Source organism: Gopherus evgoodei, chromosome 4 (genome assembly GCF_007399415.2).
Source record: "Gopherus evgoodei ecotype Sinaloan lineage chromosome 4, rGopEvg1_v1.p, whole genome shotgun sequence".
NCBI lineage: Eukaryota > Metazoa > Chordata > Testudines > Testudinidae > Gopherus > Gopherus evgoodei.
The window spans coordinates 112,062,932-112,082,293 of NC_044325.1; the positions used below are offsets into that span (position 1 = coordinate 112,062,932).

The window sequence follows — 19,362 nt, forward strand, 5'->3', positions numbered from 1 at the left end:
AATACCATGGGGCAAAGAACAGATACCTTGGGAATGCTACTTTCCTTAACAAGATGATGATGATTCTCCATTCACAATTACTTTTAGATCCATTGGTTAACCATTTAACCGTAATAACTACTGTTTAACATCGTCCCTGGTTACTGATGGAATAGAAAGTATTTCATTATCACTGCAAGGCATGAAGGCATCATCTTGCTTCTTTCCAAATAGAGAGCAAAATTATTTATGGAATACTTCTGCCTTTTCTACATCATAATTGACAATTTTATCATCCTTATATATTACCAGGTCTATCCCAATGTTAGGATTTTGTTTGTTTTAGTATATTTAAGGACAATAAGAAGGAAATCTTTACCTCTACTGGCCGTACATTTTTTTCATTTTTACCTTGAACTTCCCTTGTCAATCATCTGCATTTCCTGATTGTCCATTTGTATTCATTGCTATCAACATTTCCATTGTCCTTGTGTGTGTGTGTGCGCATCTGTATATATATATATATACAAATATATATATAAAAGAAAAGTAGTCACATATATATATATATATATATAAACTACTTTTCTTCTATATATATAATTTCTTGTGGAATTGTGGGTTTGCTGGGGGCATTGAATAAAGCATTCTTAAACATATGCTAATGATCACTCACATTTTGATATTTAATTTTTCCTCCCCTCCCACTTAGTTTTACTCAGCTGTCAGCTTTGGGGAATTGTCTGTATTAAAGCACCAAGTGTGTGTGTGTCTGTGTCTATCTATATAATTCTTGTGGTTTATCACTTAGTACATTGGTCCATAGTCATTCCTGTTCCTGTCCTTCTGAATTGTCAGTAACTCTAAAGTAGGCAATAGTATCTTTAATGTAGTGTATCACTCCCTCCCCTTCTTACTAAGCCTACCCTATGAGCTAGGGTTGTGATTCCTAGTTCACATACACATACTCACACTAGCTTGATGAGCGTTAGCATGAGTATAAATAGCAATGTAGCTGTGGGAGTCTGGGCAGTGACACTGGAGACACAGCCTACCTGTTCCAAGATCAAACCCGCCTGTGGGCATCACACCCCTAGCTCAAAGTGTAGACATGTACCCTATCAAGGATATATAGGCTATCCAGTGATTTTAACATTCTGGTCATGTGACTCCTCCCACCAGGTTTCAGTAACACCAGTCATCAATTTTTTTCTATAAAATGAGCATTTCTAATTCCTCCTGTTTATTTCCCAGCTTTCTAGTATTGGTGTACAGGCAATAGAAGAATTGCTGCTCCTTACGGCCCTTGATGCCCTGATTCTTTACCTTCAAGCTACGCTGAGTCTCAGTTACATATTTTGAGCATATGTGCAGGGTTTGATTCTTTAACACTCACCCCAGTAGCTGCTAGTTTAAAGCCCTCCTAACCCTATGTTCAGTTCTAAGCCCCATGTCTCCAGTTAGACCCATGCTAGCCCTAGCTTCATATACTAGCTGTGTCTCTAATTAGCCTCATGACCAGAGTGGGACAACTAATAGCGTTTTCAGTTTTCCCTGGCAAGTCTGAAAAATTGAAGAAAAAAATAAATTCTGGAACAAAAATGAAGGGTTTTTTTGACGAGTTCAGTGAATCAAAATATTTGTAAAACATTGTTTTGTTGGGCACACCATAAAACCTTTTGTTTTGATTTCGAGCATTTTTAATATATTACAAAAAACTATGAATAAAATGAAAGGAACCTTTGAAACAAAGTTTCCATTTTTCTAGAATTTTTTTAGCTTTCATTTTGACCCAAACAACTGAGCAATCTTGACAGAAATACACTAAAAGTTTTGGTGTCACTGAATCTGCATTTTTGGCCAAAAAAGTTTTGATCAAAAAATTTGGCCCAACTCTACTTATGACCCATATGTTTCCTACTAGACCTGTGCTAACCCTGTGCCGCATATGCTAGCCACGTGTTAGGTTTAAAGTTGTCCAATCCATATTATACTGTGAGGATATTGTGCATCGTAAACTTAATGCTCTCTTCTTAAAAGGTGGGGGAGCTTTCTTAAAGTTGGGGCCCCAGAGTACATAGCATGTTGTTATTGTGTTTTCCCATCTCCTGTTGTTCCTAACCCCAAGTTTGCCTTGCAGCGGGGAGCCAATCCCTAGAGTGGAGTACAGGGCAGATGAGATAGCTACATGGTGAGTGTTGATTTAATGCAAAATCCTTTTGGATTCCATCCTGCTGAATTAGGAACCATGAAAGAAATAAAAGATTTTGTCCCATTGAGCTGTGGGGGAGTGTGCCTTGGGCAAATAGAGAAATCAGAAAACAGTAGTGGGTTTATTATACTGGGGCCAATACTGGAAGTTGAGAACAGAATGGTTGTGGTGCAGTGTCTTAAAAAAATATATCACAAAGGCGTAGATGTTGCCTAATTGCCTCTCTGTAAAGAGCTCTGACTGTTTGCAAGGAATTTCTTGGGTGCTAACTTTCAGAGGGGTAGCCGCGCTAGTCTGTATCAGCAAAAAGAATGAGGAGTACTTGTGGCACCTTAGAGACTAACAAATTTTAGTCTCTAAGGTGCCACAAGTACTCCTCATTCTCTTTGAGAGCTAAGGGAATTCTAAGCGGGAGGGTCCAGGAGGCCCATCCCTAAAAAACAAGAATGTCAGATGATGCTAATGTTCATAACTCAGAGAAGGAGGTGCAGCATGTGAGGAAATCTGACCCAGTACTGCCAATCTACTTGTTAACTGCTCAGTCACCTAACAAGGTGTAAGGCACAGCCAAGACCTTTTAGTACCATAAATCAATTTCTGCTGCTCCTCCTCTCTAATCTAAAGTCCATTACAGTTCCACTTCTTATTGTCTCAAGAAGCTCTCCTTATAGTACGTCTAAACTGTTTTAAAACCCACAGCAGCAAGCCTCCAAGCCTAGGGACAGGGTCGGGCTTCAGATCCTGAGCTCCAGCCCGAGCCATGATGTCTACAGTGCTGTTTTTAGCACCCTAGCATGAGCACCATGAGCCTGACTCTGTAGACCTGAGCTCTGAGACTCACACCTGCAGGTTTCTGTTTGCTGTGTAAACTTACCTGTGGTGGGTAGGACCACTAATGAGAAGATGACTTATCAGGGGAGCTGCTGATGTATATCTTGGCATTATCCATCTGCTGTCTCTCAATTATCTCTCACTACTGTAATTTTTTTAAAAGATAAAGCCACTGGGACTGGATTTTTGTTCCCAGTTAGAATGAACTCTCTTGATACACCTTGGCTTTGAGTTAGTTATCGCCAGATACAGGAAATGTCCCTGTGAAGGTGGCCTCTGAATTCTCCACTCTCAGAGTCAGCAGGAAGCATTTGGGTGGAGAGTGTGCATGTGCACATGTGTTCGAGCATGTGTGTGTAAACAGATAGAAAATCAATGGTTAAAAACAAAAACAAAAACAAAAACAGGGAGAGGAACTCCAGCAGGATGCTTACCGGGTGTTGTCTGCTCTGATGAGAGGAGAAACAGAGGCCAGCAGGGCTAGATCCTGAATTCACCCCTTCTCTCCCATCTGTCACTCTGAAGGAGGGAGGTTTACACCACACTGAAGAGTCTGTACCCATCTCATGCCTGCAAAGAGCACCTGGAGGCCTTTCACCTGCTAGAGAGATTCTGCGGCTACAGCGAGAACAACATTCCTCAACTGGAAGATGTCTCCCGCTTCCTGAAAGGTGGGTGTGGGCACATTCCAGGGCCAGGAGTGGGATCACAGGGTCATGAGTATCAGCATGGAGGCATGTGACTCCATGGAATGGCTGGGGTGCATTGCAAGGCAGAATGTGAATCTGGAGGAGGGAACTGGAGGTTAGGGTAAAGAAGTGCTTGCTATAGGGGCCGACAGCATGAACTGATTTGTAGGGTAGTACAAACAAGGGAGAGGTCTAGCATGCTCCAGGAGGGAAGTGGGCAGGGAGGGGGCGCTCATGCAAGAATGTGTACGCCTCTCTGGAGTCTGAGAGTGACTTCAGAGAAAGGGAGGGAGCCAGCGAGCATTCTGGGCCCCAGTCTGAGAATTCAGGGTGGTGGCAGGAGTTAGTGCATTGAAATATGGACTTCCAGGTCAGAAGTGCAAAGAAGGATTGGGGAGAGGACGGGGGGACGGTCTAGGATGGGAATGTGTATTCCAAGCACAGGAGTGAGAATCGACTCAAGGAATATAGGGGCTAGTGTGGAGGGTGCGTGGGCTGGGATGGAGCTCCCAAGCACTGAAATATTTGTGTATAGACCCCATTGTACCTAGTGGTGAATTTCAGCATTTGCCCAGTCACCGTGTCCTCTTGGCTTGTAGGGAATTTGCTGCCTATTGCAAGTAGAGATGCTAGGTTTGCCAAGGTAAAACTGAAGACATTCACTTACAATACCATAGCTTTTGCTGTAAGTGCTGATAATACTATCATGACTAATGAACACCCCATTCTGAGACTCAACTCAAAGGACTTTCACTATATAAGTAGGGCCCTACCAAATTCATGGTCCATTTCACAGTCATTGGATTTTAAAAATAGTAAATTTCATGATTTCAGCTATTTAAATCTGAAATTTCATGGCATTGTAATTGTAGGGGATCCTGACCCAAAAAGGATTGTTGTGTGTGTATGTGTGGGGGGAGGGTCACAAGGTTATGGGGGGTATTGCTACCCTTACTTCTGCACTGCTGCCTTCAGAGTTGGGCGCCCAGCCAACAGTTGTTGCTCTCCACACCACCCAACTCTGAAGGCAGTGCCAAAGGGTGGCAATACCACAACCCTCCTCAAATAACCTCGTGACACCCCCGCAACTCCCTTTTGGGTTGGGACCCCCAGTTTGAGAAATGCTGGTCTCCCCCCGTGAAATCTGTATAATATAGGGTAAAAGCACAAGAAAAACCAGATTTCACGGAGGGAGACCAGATTTCACAATCCTTGACATGTTTTTTATGGCCATGAATTTGGTAGGGCCCTATAGATATGTGGTGGTTTGGATTATTTCAGAGAGAACTGGGTTCCAGCTCCGACCTGTGGCTGGTCTGCTGTCTGCACGTGACTTCCTATCCAGCTTGGCCTTCAGGGTATTCCAGTGCACACAGTACATCCGCCATGCATCCTCACCCATGCACTCCCCAGAGCCGTGAGTATTGTCGGGTACAATGCAGAATCCTCTCTGTCCTCACACTGCTCCTGCCACAGTGTATAACCAGAATTTGTGATTCAACCCTCTAGCAGTGACTAATCCAGCCTTCCTCTTTTCTTCCAATGGAAGGGACTGTTGTCACGAACTTCTGGGGCACGTACCGATGCTAGCCGACAGGACGTTTGCACAGTTCTCCCAGGTAATTAGGGCAGATTGTTCCTTGCACTGAAAGCCCAGCAATGGGTCCTGATGCTCAGAAGCCATTGTAGGGAATGGTTTGAGAACTCAAATTCCAATCCTAATTTATCCCATCAGGGGGGATTACTTAGGAATCTGCGTAGTTATGTTGGCTATAGGGGAGCTACTTCACTTCCAATTTTCCTCAGCAGTATGGTTGGGAATGGCATGGAAATAGTAGCTGTGTGGGAGCTTATTCCTAGAAGGAGTTATTGTAGCTATCGGATCATGGACTAGAGCTGGATAGAGTATCAAGCACAGCAAACAATTTATCCAGTGGATTTAGTTCGTCCCCCCAAATGATGCACAGATCAAACTTTGCATTTTATGCATGTAGTCATTCTTAGTAACTGTTCTTCAAATACATGGTGTGACTGTATGTCAGCCCACAGATTGTTTGTGCCCTCTCTACTGTGAGCAGTGCTTTTTACTCTTTGTTCATTTCTGATGGGTGACTGGCCACCTACATCATTATTAGTAGTAGTATTTTTATTACTATTGACATGACTAATGTCATGTACCAGGACCTGCTGTGTTTGCATATCAACTGGCATAAAACAAAAGAGGGTCCCTGCTCCAAAGAGGTTACAGTCTAAATATGGCAGAAGGATACAGACAGCTGGGGGAGTACAAGGGAACAACGAGACAGTATTGATCAGCAAGATAGACTGTGTTCTTAGTGCACCTGTAGCAAAACTTTTTTCAAATTTTTGGTAGGTGTCATGGAAAAGGAAAATTCTAAAGAGAGATTTCAAGGAAAATAATGAGGCAGCTTTATGGATGTTTATAGGGAGCTCTTCCTGAGCAGGAGGGTCAGCTTGGAAGAAAGCATGAAGGTCCTTGTTTGAAAATGTGACAGAGGAGTGACAAAGGCTGACATTTACTGATTGGAGACAGAAATTGACATCTTGATACTGAGTGAGAGGTGATAGGGAGGTGGAGATAGGCCATCAAGGGCCATAAATGTGAGGTGTGGGGTCATTTCCATTTACAGACTGAATGGACAAGACAGAGAGAAAGGAAATATTACCTCTCTTTTACAGATGGGGGAACAGGGACCAAAAGATTAAGTGATTTGCCCAAGGAGTCTGTGGCAAGCCAAGAAATAGAACCAGATCTCCTGAATCTCAGCCCAGTGATTTAACTACAAGATCATCCTTCTTCCCTCTGCACTCTCAGCCTCCCTAGCATGAGGTGCTAGAGGAAATGATACTGAAGCAGCTGCTACATGCTAAGCTCAGAATTAGCGTAGTGCCACCTTGCTGCTGGTTTCTGAGCTGCTAACTAGGGGGTGGTGTGAGAAGTCCATAAAATGAGTGACGTCTGAGCAGGCTAGAAGCCAAACCCACTAGCAAAACTGACTGGATTGAAACGGCTCTGGGTGCAACCCATGTTTACATGTTAACCTTCTTCCTTCTCTTCCTAGGATATTGGACTGGCATCGTTGGGAGCCACTGAGGAAGAGATTGAGAAACTTTCAACGGTAAGTTTTCCTTTACTCTGTAGGGATCCCTGTTACCCTAGCAGAACTGGTGAACTCCTTCTCCTCCTTGGATATTAGTGGCTGGGATGATTCAGGAGGATGTGGTTTAGTTAGGAAATGGGGCAGTTTTTCCTGAGTTACATACATACAGATTCAGTAGATGCATTAAGATCAGTCACTAATGTCCTGTCTCCAAATGTCTTCATTGTCTCTCCCCTCACATTCTCTCCATCCAATCAGCAGATGTGTCACCAGGGAGACTCGGTTGGCTTGTTTCCCACACAGCATGCTGCATTACACCACTGGAGCATGTGAGTGGAGAACACAGCGTTCTGGTTCCCTTCTTAGGTGGCCTTCTCCAGAGCATCACATACCACCAGTGAAACATGGTGCCTAGTTATGGGGCGCTGCAGCGTCTGTTGAAATGCATGCTGGGAATACAGTCTATTACAAAAGGCTAAGGTCGAGCAAAGCTCACCCGGCCACACATTAAGTTTCATGGACAATGGCACTTACACTTCTTTATCATCTGGCATCATACTGTCAAAGATGTGGGATTCTGAGCATAGCATTGAAAGGAATCTTTGAGTCTGCCTAACCAAGTTCAGCTTCAAGGCCCATTCACAAAGGTATTTTGTTGATGCTGAATACTCAGTGATATAACCAGATTATTTAGTACATTATCCAGAGAGATGCATGAACCACATTGGGACTAGCTGGCCGTGAGCACCTGCAACGCAAGCAACTGCTTCAAGCCCCATGCTATTGAGGACCCCAGTAAGACTACTAACTCACTGTCTGTCTCACTCCCTCCAGCAGTGAAATCAGACAGGGTGGCACCATGCCCCTAGATCTTCCAAAGGGGGGAGAGAGGAAAGAGCCAGCTCATCACCAGCTATTAAGGAGGGATTTATTCTTGAGCAGGCAGGGCCGACGCTACCATTTAGGTAGCCTAGGCAATCGCCTAGGGCGCCAGAATAATTGGTGGGCGCTGTTTTTCTGGAGGGGGCAGCAGGCAGCTCTGGTGGAGCTGCCGCAGTGGTGCCTGCGGAGTGTCCGCTGGTCCGCAGCTCCGGTGGAGCTGCCGCAGTCGTGCCTGCGGATGGTCGGCTGCTCGTGCGGCTCCGGTGGACCTCCCGCAGGCACGACTGCGGCAGCTCCACCGGAGCCGCGGGACCAGCACGCGGGGCGCCGAAATTGCCGTCCGCATAGGGCGCTCAAACCCTAGCGCCGGTCCTGTGAGCAGGTCTCAATTAGTCAATGCAAGTCAGATATGACAGTGATGGGCACAGTATAGGCAGATAGTTTACAGAGACGCAAGTTGTTCCAAAGTGTATGAGTGATCTGATCTGGGTTTGTGGCCAGTGACTTCTCTCGTTCCTTTCAAGCCCATCTAACAGCCCTGGGAAGGCTGTTCTCTGATCTGAACGGTCTGCAGGGAGGTGAAAGGAAAATGAAGAAGAGGAGGAGTGACTCCTTGCTTGTTTTTCTCTTCCCTTCGCAGCTCTATTGGTTTACAGTGGAGTTTGGGCTCTGCAAACAGAATGGAATAATCAAAGCTTATGGAGCTGGACTCCTCTCCTCCTATGGGGAGCTAATAGTAAGTCTCAACCTACCTTGTCTGTCTCTGCTCAGACGCATTGTGGCAAAGGGCTCCTTTTCCCTCTGCACACCTGCAGTTTCTTTAGCAAATCCACTTTCTGCATTTCTCTCTCTCATGCACACAAACTTCCTTCCCCTCCTTTAAGCATTGGCTTTTGTTCATACCTTCCTCAGCACTCCTTGTCGGACGAGCCGGAGGTCCGGAACTTTGATCCAGATGCTGCTGCTGTTCAGCCCTACCAGGATCAGAACTACCAGCCAGTGTATTTTGTATCCGAAAGCTTCAATGATGCCAAAGACAAACTCAGGTAGGATCCAGAATGGAAATGCCACCAGGGCAAATACACACAGTAAATTATATCATGGTCTGTATTCCTCCTTGCACCATTCAAAACAACACTTGGTACCATATATACTCGATCATAAGCCAGTTCGTTTATAAGCCGACCCCCCCGCAAGATGGATAAAAAAGGAAATTTTTTATAGCCCATTCAGAAGCTAACCCGATAATTCAGGGGTTGGCAAACTTTGGCTCCCAGGCCATCAGGATAAGCTGTTGAAAGTCTGAGATGGTTTGTTTACCTCTAGCGTCTGCAGTCACGGAGGTAAACCAAAGTAAACAAAGTGTCTCAGCACGCCAGCTGCTTATCCTGACGTGCTGGGACAGCAACTGGTGGGGAAATTTTAGGGGAGAGGGGGAGAAACTGGGGGTCAGGGGAATAACCCCTGTGACTACCCCCACATGATCCCACCCCAGCCCAGGACCCCCATACTCTCCCCATCCCATCCCTTCCCACCTTAGCTGGGGCGGGCCAGGGGAGGATGTCTCTGGCCTGGCTGGGGCTGCTCCAGCAGGCTGGGCAGTATGGCCGCAACATGTTCTGGTGGGTTGGACGGCGTGGCCACAGCCTGCTCTGGTGGGCTGGGCTGAGTGGCATGGCCGCAGCCTGCCAGCCCTGGAGCTGCAGCTGCTTTGGAGGCTGGGGGAAGAGCAGCATGGTCAGAAGTGAAGAGACTCTGGCTCTGCCTCTTCCCTTCTGGCTCTGCGGGCTATGCTGCCTCTCCTTGCCCCCTTTGTTGGGGGAAGAGCTGTGACCCACATCTCCATCTTTATACCCATTCATAAGCCGACCCCTTCTCTGATGCTTCCCTTTTTTACTAAAAAAAAAAAATCGGCTTATGAAGGAGTATATACAGCACTTCAGTTGAAAGTCCCCATTTATGACCTCAAAGCGTATTAGAAACCATAGTTAATTAGGCCTCAGAAGGTCCTACAGGCAGGTAAGCATATTAGCCTAATTTTTAGATAGGGAAACTAAGGCACAATGAGGTTAAACCAACTCTGCAAAGCTCACACAGCAGGGCCAAGATCAACCCCCAGGAATTCTCACTCGTGAACTTCTGCTCTAAGCATTAGGCCACTATGCTCAACCGTCCAACCCTTAATCGTTCATAGTCATTAGACCTGTCAATTGCAGTGAGCTGGCTGGCAGACTGAATGAGATAAAGGAATGGATACTTCTATCTATACTACTGGACTCCTATCAGAAAGGTCACAGAGTGGAGCCCCAGCTGGTAATGTGTGGTGATATGGCACATCTGCCAGCCATGCTGTTATTGCAGAGTATGGCAGAGACCAGACTCATGTCTGGTTGAGGATCCCACCAGCTATGGAGTAGGACCCTATTGTGGTAGGTGCTGAACAAAAAGATAGTCCTTGCCCCCAGGAGCTTACAATCTGGCACTTATTTAGTTATCCATGAAGCTACCTACAGAGGGGATGTTGTGTTCCTATGCTCCAAGAGAAGCAAGATATAGATAGATATAGATATAGAATATCAGGGTTGGAAGGGACCTCACGTGGTCATCTGAGATATGGATCCTCAAAGGGCCCACATTTCTAATTATTAATGCCTTCCCCCAGGATTCCTCCCGTCCCAATTTGCAAAAGACCACTGCAGTTCCAGTAAGACCACCACTGTCACAATGTTAACTCTTTCAGTGCCCTGTCAGAGCTTCTTTTATCTCTTGAGCCACCATTCAAAGAGCAATTCACTCTAATCCGAAGTAACAATGAAAAACAGTGATCAATAGACAGTTTCAGGGGTAGCCGTGTTAGTCTGTATCCACAAAAACAACAAGGAGTTCGGTGGCACCTTAAAGACTAACAGATTTATTTGGACATAAAAGTTTTCATGGGTAAAAAACCCACTTCTTCACTCCATGCATCTGAAGAAGTGAGGTGTTTTTTACCCACAAAATCTTATGCCTAAATAAATCTGTTAGTCTTTAAGGTGCCTCCGGACTCCTTGTTTTTTAGTGATCAATAGAGGCATAGTTAGGAGAGAAAGGAAGGTAATACATCTGGCCAGAAAACAAGAATTCCATTTCATGAAAAATGTTGACATATGGTTGCGTTCCACATTGGAACAAAACTAGAACTTTTTTGGGAAAAGTTTTTGTGAAAAAAAAAAAAAAAGATAGATCGAGTGACCCGTCCATGCCAGTGTAACCAAGAACCTAATGATTATGGCAGTCACTGGGAGGGCGACTGTTCAAGTCACTGTTCTGATTCAGGCAGATATTTCTTGTTGGAAAACATGGATTTGTGGAAAAATTTTCAACCAGGTCTGGAAGATAGTACATTTCCCTATTTTAAATGTAAGTGAATGGTATTTTAAAGACCACAAGAGGGTGCCAGAACCTAAGGAAAGACAAATGTTACTTGCTACTATAAAGACTATCAGTAAAGGATGCAGGTGAACCTGGTATTACAGATCTGTCAAATATTGGCAGCAAGGTGAAATGTGCAGGATATTGTTTAACACTTTTGGTTATTCTAGTTCTCTTATGCTTTGGGTAATCATCATCCCAGTCAGTCATTCCCCTATCCACCTCTATCCACGTGAACCTGCTGTTACCTGTTTACTAGTATCAATTATTGCCATCAGAAACAATGACTCATGTAACTGGGGTTCATCAAAAATACTCTCTTTAGTAGAACAAACTTGTTCCCCCATCTTTGTAAGCTTTTTTCAGTTTTCACATATGAATGTCTACTGTCAGGATTGTAAGTCCATATTCATTCAGTAGTGGAAAATCATGTCACTTATTTAGGTGCTTAATATTGTCATAGGAACCTAATGTCAGACACCCAGTTCTGACAATCTCGGCCTTTGTTTTTTAACGTATCCTGTGATCTTTATCCCACATTTTGGGTTTTAGAAGGTTGACGGCTGTGGTCCTGATTTTTGAGAGGTGCTGAGTGCTTACACCTACAACTGAAGTCAATGGGTTAATGCTGAGTCAGGTGCAGGGTTACTAATTGGGAGTGAAGTACTGACTTGAGGCTGGACACTGTGCAAAGAAGCCGTGTAAACATCCCCTTTGCCCAGAGAGCTCTGAGAACAAAGCCTGTCTTCCCCCATGGTCCATTCTTGGTTCCCAGCTTTCCAGATGTACCTCTCTCCTGACCTGATCCTGCCATTCCACTCCTGAGCAGAGGCTATAAACTATGGCAAGACTTTCAAAAGTACCTACGGAGCCTAAACCCCAATTAAAATCAATGGGACTTTGGTTCCAAAGTTACTAAGGTGCTTTTGAAAGTTTTACTTAGGGCTTCTCTACATGAGACATTATACTGGTCTAATTATACAGCTATAGCTAAATCACTATAGTTACACAGGTATAGCTTGTCATGAGGATACTCTTATTCTGCAATAAGAATTGTGTTTTTTCTTCTTATTTAGTTTAAACTGCTTCCAAAGTGACCTAAACTAGGCTGGAAAAAGACCCTTTTATTCTGGAATAAGAGAGTGTCCAAACAAGGGGTTATGATGGTACACGTATAGCAGATTAAATTCACATGCTGCCTTCTACGAGCATAACTTCCCCGTGTACACAAACCCTCAGTCTCCAAACATCCTAATGCCTGAAAAGTATTTAAACACCTAGTTCCCATTAAAATAATTGGTTAGATATCCTTGAGGGTGTGGATGTTAGTCACTTTGCCCTATGCCAAAATGGATGATGTTTTGTCATCTACACAAACATCCTCCCAGATGAAATTCACTTTCACATTTGACTTACGGCAACATTTTAACCCTTATTTTCAGAATTATCTTAGCTCAGTGAAATGTGCAGGAACAAATTCATCCCTCCAATACATGGAAATACACTAGGGATATATCGAGACTACATCTCTGCCACTGTCATTGGGGATAAACTTGATGTTGGGAAAAGCGCAGATTTTTTTTCGAAGTTGATAAAATGTTAAAATGGAAAGTGATTGAAAACAGAGAGTGTGCTTTGAAGATATTTCATGGCAGCATACGTGTTCCCCCCATTATTTTCAACCCACTCACAACCCCTTTCTACTCATTACATTTGCTTCTACCCTCTCCATACAGAAGCTACGCTGCTCGCATCAAGCGACCCTTCTCAGTGAAATACGATCCATACACCCACAGCATTGAGCTCCTGGACAACTCACAGAAGATTCACCACTCTCTGGAGAATGTGAGGGATGAGCTTCACTCCTTAATTGATGCATTGAATATTATCAGTTAATATGAAAACCATGTTTTTTCTCACCCCTCTGCCACTGGGTGCTTCCTCCTTTCACCATCACAGAGATGGCCCCTGCTCTGGCACTTTGCCACTGTGCTTTCAGCCAGGTCCTGGGCAATAGCTTCAACCCATTCTTTCTTAGGGTTTGTACTGCTGCCCACCACCATTGTATCTCCACAGTCATTTAAAGACGGATGTTTGTATTTTGAGATGATCCAGTTTGAATGGAAGACGGAAGAGTTAAGGGCCTGATCCAAAGCCTACTGAAGTCACTGAAAGTCTTCTTATTGCCTACCACGGGCTTTGGGTCAGTCCCCAATACAGTGTCACACTATAGTCATTATACATGAGCTGTGGGTCATAGACTCAAGTGCAATTAATGGAATTAAGGGCACAAGAAGTCAGGAATCTATTACAAATAGTGGACATAAGGGATTTTTCATTTAAAATCCCACAGGAAACATGTTCATTTAATTAAAAAAAAATTCCAATAGCAGCTTCATGAAGAAGTAACTGTCCTGTATTAAATCCCCTTTGAGGGCAAAAAGGCTTCTAAGTGAATCCTACCAGCTCTAGGTCCTAGTTCGAGCTGAACTCCTAACCCAAATTAAACTTCTGAAACTGGGCTGGGCTCTCTGGGCTGGAGTAAACTCCAAAAGCTAAAACAAGCCCCTGAGCTAAACTAAACTTAAAGGCTGGAACAAGCTTTTGAGCCACACCAAACTTCCAAGTTGGAATGAGCTTGTGAGTGCTGTCAGACTCCCAGGTGGAAGTGAACTCCTGAGCTATATTAATCACTCCAGAAGTGGAGCAGCCTTATGAGTAGACTGAACTCCCAATGTGGAGTGACCTTCTTGGGCCTAGTAGCCAGTTTTATAGATCCTTAGCCCCACCCCTAATAGAATCTGGCCAATCAGCCCTTTCCATCCTACCCAAAATGGAGTCTCACAGCTAGTAGCAAACAGCCTTTTCTAGCTCCAAGGAAAACTGCATCAATATGTTAGCCCAAGCTGTAAATACTTAAAATATATTTTCCCTAGGATAAAGACAATTAGAAGGAGGACAGGAGAAATCAACCCTTCAGTGGAGCTCTGTTTTCCTACGTCCCATTGGGACTCATTAAGGAGTTTTAATGCAAACACTATGCATCACCCATTTAGCCTATTCTCAGACTTACTCAGAGGGGGCCTCCATGCTCTGCCTGCTCAGTTACAGAGAGATAATAACCCAAAAGGCTACACTAGTCTTCATTCTACCAGTGAGGGTGCTCATTCCAAAAGGGAGGATTTTAATTATTTTACATTGTTCAACTATAGGAAACAACTAAATATATATAGTTACTGCAGCCCCATTGTCCCATTTCTCTCCCCTCCCAGCAAGCAAGCAGGCTGGGTAAGGAGAACATCCAGGGGTTGAAGGTGCCTTAGCAGGAGTGTCTTTGATTCAGCAAAGTACTTAAGCACGTGCTTAATGTTAAGCACCTAGGTAATCCCATCAGTGGTAATCTTTATACTGACTTCAGTTGTGTTGGATAACACCCACCATGAGATTACTCAGGTGCTTAAAGTGAAGCATGTTCCTAAGTGCTCTGTGGGCCCAGATCTGGAAGCTACAGTGCCATTTCCCCAGGCTTCATGACATGTGGAGGCAGTTTGTATAAAAATGACCTGGAGAATGAATGAGCAACTGGTCACTGTTTTAACTCTCCTTTAAATGAAGCATGCTGGGACGAGGAGTTCTGGGGCAGGGAAGAGGAAGAAGATAGAAAGCCTTCATCTGATTCAGCCTTTAGTTTATTCACTGATATTCATCATGCCTCGATGAATGGTTCTCTCATTGTTGTTGCTGCTGCTGTGGATGGATCTGTCTGTCTGTCTGTCTGTGTAAAGAAAAACAATTTATTTTTCAGTTCAGAGTCATGCTGCTGCTCACATATTAATAATAATAAAGATTATATTTCTGGTCTAGCATCCTGGGTTTGGTTTCTGTGTCTTTTCTCATTTCCAAACTGAGACCAGGCCCCATGTCTGCCGGCAGGACACAAACATAACAAGGATCTGATAAGGCAAAAGATCTCCAACTTGTCTCTTATACAGAACATTGACTTAGGGAGCAATTGTGTCCTAGGGAACAGGCTTATTTGTTGCCTTCACAAAGTATTATTAATTGCACAGTTGCTCGTGTAGCATTAGTGGAGATGTCTTTTTTCTTACTAGTAACACCAAACAGAAGTTTGCTTCAGCCTTGCCTTCACTATCCTTTTCCTCTTCTTAAATTCCCCACTATTACTACCACAAATTCAGACCCAGTGGTGTTAGTAATGGTAGGAGTGCTAGCTTAGCCACTGTGCCTTTTTGTCCATCTCACGGGACTAAACCACATGGGGTATGTCTACACAGCCAATGGCAGAAAGCCTCCCAATCCAGGTCAGCAGACTTGGGCTTGTGCTACTGCTCTAAAAAAATAGCTGTATAGACAGACAGCATTTTGAAGTTACAGTTTACCCTGGAGCTCAGGCTCTGAAGCCCACTCCGCTTCCAGAGCTAGCCCAAGCCATTACTTCAAAACGCCATCTACAAAACTATTTTTAGAACACTAGCATGAGCTCAGGAAAGGTCTGTGAGTCTATTACTGCCTCAGCACTAAGGGGGTTGGTATTCTGGCTCAAACATCAGTGGCTTCTACTTTAGATCCAGAAGTCCAGGGTTCAATCCTTGCAGATGACTTAGGGATCATCTAGGGATGACCATGAACAGACTAGGGACATCATTACAAGTGAACTTGTATAGGAACCGACGAATGTTATTAACTGTAACACAAAGTGATTTTGATGGGGATGAAAAATGCACCTGCTGCTGCTGCAGTTTTACTCTCTATGTCTAGACCTGCTCTGAGCAGAGATACAGACAAGCTGGTGGTTAACACAGCAACAGCTTCTACAGCATTTCTACATTAGTGAGCTCACCAGAGGAGCCACACCAGTGGTAGTAAAAATAGGAAATTATATATAGAAAAAAAGAGGCATGTACCTTGCTGAATCAGTTTGTTGAGTATGACAAACTTTGGATCAGACCCAAATCACTGCACAAATAAGTACAATTATATGTTTCGGGTTTTCATTAAAGAGGATTTTGTCCTGAAAATATCTAAAGTATTTCCTAGGAAAAACTTTGCTTTTAGCAAACAAAATATGGTCCAAGTACTTTAAAAAATAATAATAATTGTGTATTATTCTTCAGTGACAGCTTTTTAAAAAAATTGTGACAGCTGGCTTCGCTGTTCCACAATGGCAATCTGTGAACTGAAGCTCTGCCTAGAGTGTGGTTTTTTTTTTTGGGGGGGGGGGAATGAGGGGGAGGGGAAAAGAGGTAAAAAAATGTTCTGCACTTTTCTTTATTAGTTTTCAATAGTCCAGCTCCTTTGCAACTTTGCAACTATGCATTATTATGTTTGGGACTGAAAGCAAAAGTCCTACAGAAAAGCTGGTCTTGGGCTATTTCTGGCTTGGCCAAAAGCAGGAAGTATCAAATATCTCATGAAAATGCCTGATTGAGAGATTTTGAGCCCCATTTTGCTGACTAACTAGGTTTGGCAAGATCACATAAGGATTCATAGTTAACGATGTATAAACACTGACTACAAAACAGAAGTTATACTGATATAGCATTGTTGAGTTCTCAACATACAACTTCCATTACAAACTAAGCAAACACATTACAATTATTATACAGCCTGTTTTTCAGACTTAGATTAATAAAATGAGCTGTTGGGGGCTGAATGTTCAAACCTGCACACTCTTTTTATATACGCCTGCCTTGCATAGATACAAACTGGGATTTGTGCATGATCACGTCAATATGTGCACACAAATCCTGGCCTGCATATACTCACTGTGCATTGTATATGCACAAGTCATGTTTGTGTTCACTGTGAATGGAGGAGCTTTGCATGGGTAGTTTTCAAAACCTAACTAGAGGTGGATCCATCTCCCCCCACCATCCAAAAAACAAACCCTGGCGCTGAACAACACAGAATTGTGAAGAGCTTGGATCCAGATCTAAATTCCCAGTGTCAAACCCTGGATCCAGTCCTAACCCAACCTCCAAACCTTTAGAGGTTTGCCCCGCATTGACAAAGAGAGAGATATGTACATCCATTGCAATAAAACACACTAAAGATTCAGCCAGAGGGATGCTGGAAGTGCTAATTAGGAATGAAACACAGGTGCTTTTTGAGATGTGAGCCAAAGGGATGGCAGATTGGTGACTCAGAGATAAGCAAGAACCATCTTAATTGGTCTTGTTGGAGAAACAAGATGTAAGATCCATTTTTATCCTTGCTGTTAAACGTTCTTACCCTTTTATTATTTACGGTGACTTACTATCTCTACACGCATGGTAACTGAGCAATGAAATGATTTCGAAAATATTCTTATGGCCTGAGAAGTAGTAGATATCCTGTTCTGATGATCTGATGTAACAAACAATAACCTGAGAGAGAGAAAAATAGTGAGAAAGGCGAGTTATAGATTCATAGATTCTAGGGTCAGAAGGGACCAATGTGATCATCTAGTCTGACCCCCTGCACAAAGCAGGCCACAGAACCCTACCCATCCACTTCTATAACAAACTCCTAACCTATGCCTGAGTTATTGAAGTCTTCAAATTGTGGTTTGAAGACCTCAAGCTGCAGAGAATCCACCAGCAAGTGACCCGTGCCCCATGCTGCAGGGGAAAGCGAAAAACCTCCAGGGCCTCTGCCAATCTGCCCTGGAGGAAAATTCCCTCCCGACCCCAAATATGGCGATCAGCTAAACCCTGAGCATGTGGGCAAGACTCACCAACCAGCACTCAGAAAAGAATTCTCTGCAGTAACTCAGATCCCATCCCATCCAACATCCCATCACCAACCACTGGGCATACCTATCTGGCGATAATCAAAGATCAATTGCCAAAATTAGGCTCTCCCATCATACCATCCCTTCCATAAACTTATCAAGCTTAATCTTAAAGCCAGATATGTCTTTTGCCCCCACTACTCCCCTTGGAAGGCTGTTCCAGAACTTCACTCCTCTAATGGTCAGAAACCTTCATCTAATTTCAAGTCTAAACTTCCTAGTGTCCAGTTTATACCCATTCGTTCTTGTATCTACGTTGGTACTAAGCTTAAATAATTCCTCTCCCTCCCTAATATTAATCCCTCTGATATATTTATAAAGAGCAAGCATATAAGAATGAAAGAGTTGTTCATTCTTATTCCGCTGAGGTCAGCCCTAAATAACTTCTGCCTCCCTTTGGGGGCACAGACAAGATAACAAGGACAACAATGTCAGAGCAAAGTACCGGGCCCCTCGATTTATAGCTAAGGCCAAACCGCTAATGAACAGATTGGAGCTTTCTTTCTAAACATTGATAAGAACTGAGAGGAGGTAACTTTGAACTAATGGGAGCAGATCCTCAGCTGGAGCAAGTCGGGAAAGCCCCCACTGGTAGAGATAGCCCAATGCCTCAAGTCACTTCCACACCACAGTGTGAGCAAGAGGGATTCTGAAGCACCAGATGCAGGCTGCACAGCTGACAGCCCCTGTGAGAGGGACAGCAGAGAACCAGTTCTCCACTAATCATCTCCCCTAAGAACCTAGAGATTCATGTGCCTGTCTCCAACCAAACCACTCTCCAGCCTACCTGGCTTAGTTTCTGTGGACCCTGTAATAATAAGGGTGCTTGTCAGTGGGATTTACATCTCGTTGTCTAGGTACCCAATAAACCAGTAATCAAAAATCTACCTACCAGTTACTGCTGTGCCTCTGAGCCTTAAGTGCTCAAAACAATCCACTTATCCAGTGATTATTATTGGTATCTAACCCCAAGGGATTTGATAGATTTCCAGAATAATTGGGAATGTCTTAAAGACCCAGGTCTGTGTGTGTGTATGTGTGTGTGTGTGTGTGTGTGCACTTGAGAGAATTAACCCTTCTGTAACCTCATAGTGCTTCACAGGGCATGGGGCTAGTCAAGAGTTAAGTGTAACTGATGATAAAGAAAGTTATGGATAAAATAAACTAATTCCAGCCTCAAAACAGCAGCCACCCCTCCCTGTGTCTCAATTTCCCAATCTCTAAAATGGGAATAAATAATGTCCCTGACCCTTCTTTGTAAGGTGCTTTGAGATCTGCTGATGAAAAATGATCAGAACTAACTTTTATTAAGAAATCCAATTGGCACAAAGTGTGGATGGAAAGTAGAATCATCTGAGCTCCCAGGGAAGTGAAAAGGCATGAAGGGATTGCTACAATATCACCGTTGGATGAAGGAATTGGGCCAATTGTTTCCTCCCTGCT

The 19,362-nt window shown here is 43.8% G+C and overlaps 1 protein-coding gene across 1 annotated transcript in view; it reads left to right on the plus strand.

Annotated features, from left to right (window-relative positions):
* TH (tyrosine hydroxylase) overlaps positions 1-14,863 on the plus strand; it is a 32,276-nt gene extending 17,413 nt beyond the window's left edge. The window contains exons 6-13 of the mRNA XM_030562624.1: positions 2,120-2,170; positions 3,548-3,693; positions 4,993-5,128; positions 5,261-5,330; positions 6,795-6,851; positions 8,356-8,451; positions 8,628-8,761; positions 12,863-14,863. Of these exons, the coding sequence (XP_030418484.1) occupies positions 2,120-2,170; positions 3,548-3,693; positions 4,993-5,128; positions 5,261-5,330; positions 6,795-6,851; positions 8,356-8,451; positions 8,628-8,761; positions 12,863-13,022 (850 nt within the window). The 3' untranslated portion in view covers positions 13,023-14,863. The remainder of the gene's footprint in view (positions 1-2,119; positions 2,171-3,547; positions 3,694-4,992; positions 5,129-5,260; positions 5,331-6,794; positions 6,852-8,355; positions 8,452-8,627; positions 8,762-12,862) is intronic.
* Positions 14,864-19,362: the final 4,499 nt, after the last annotated feature.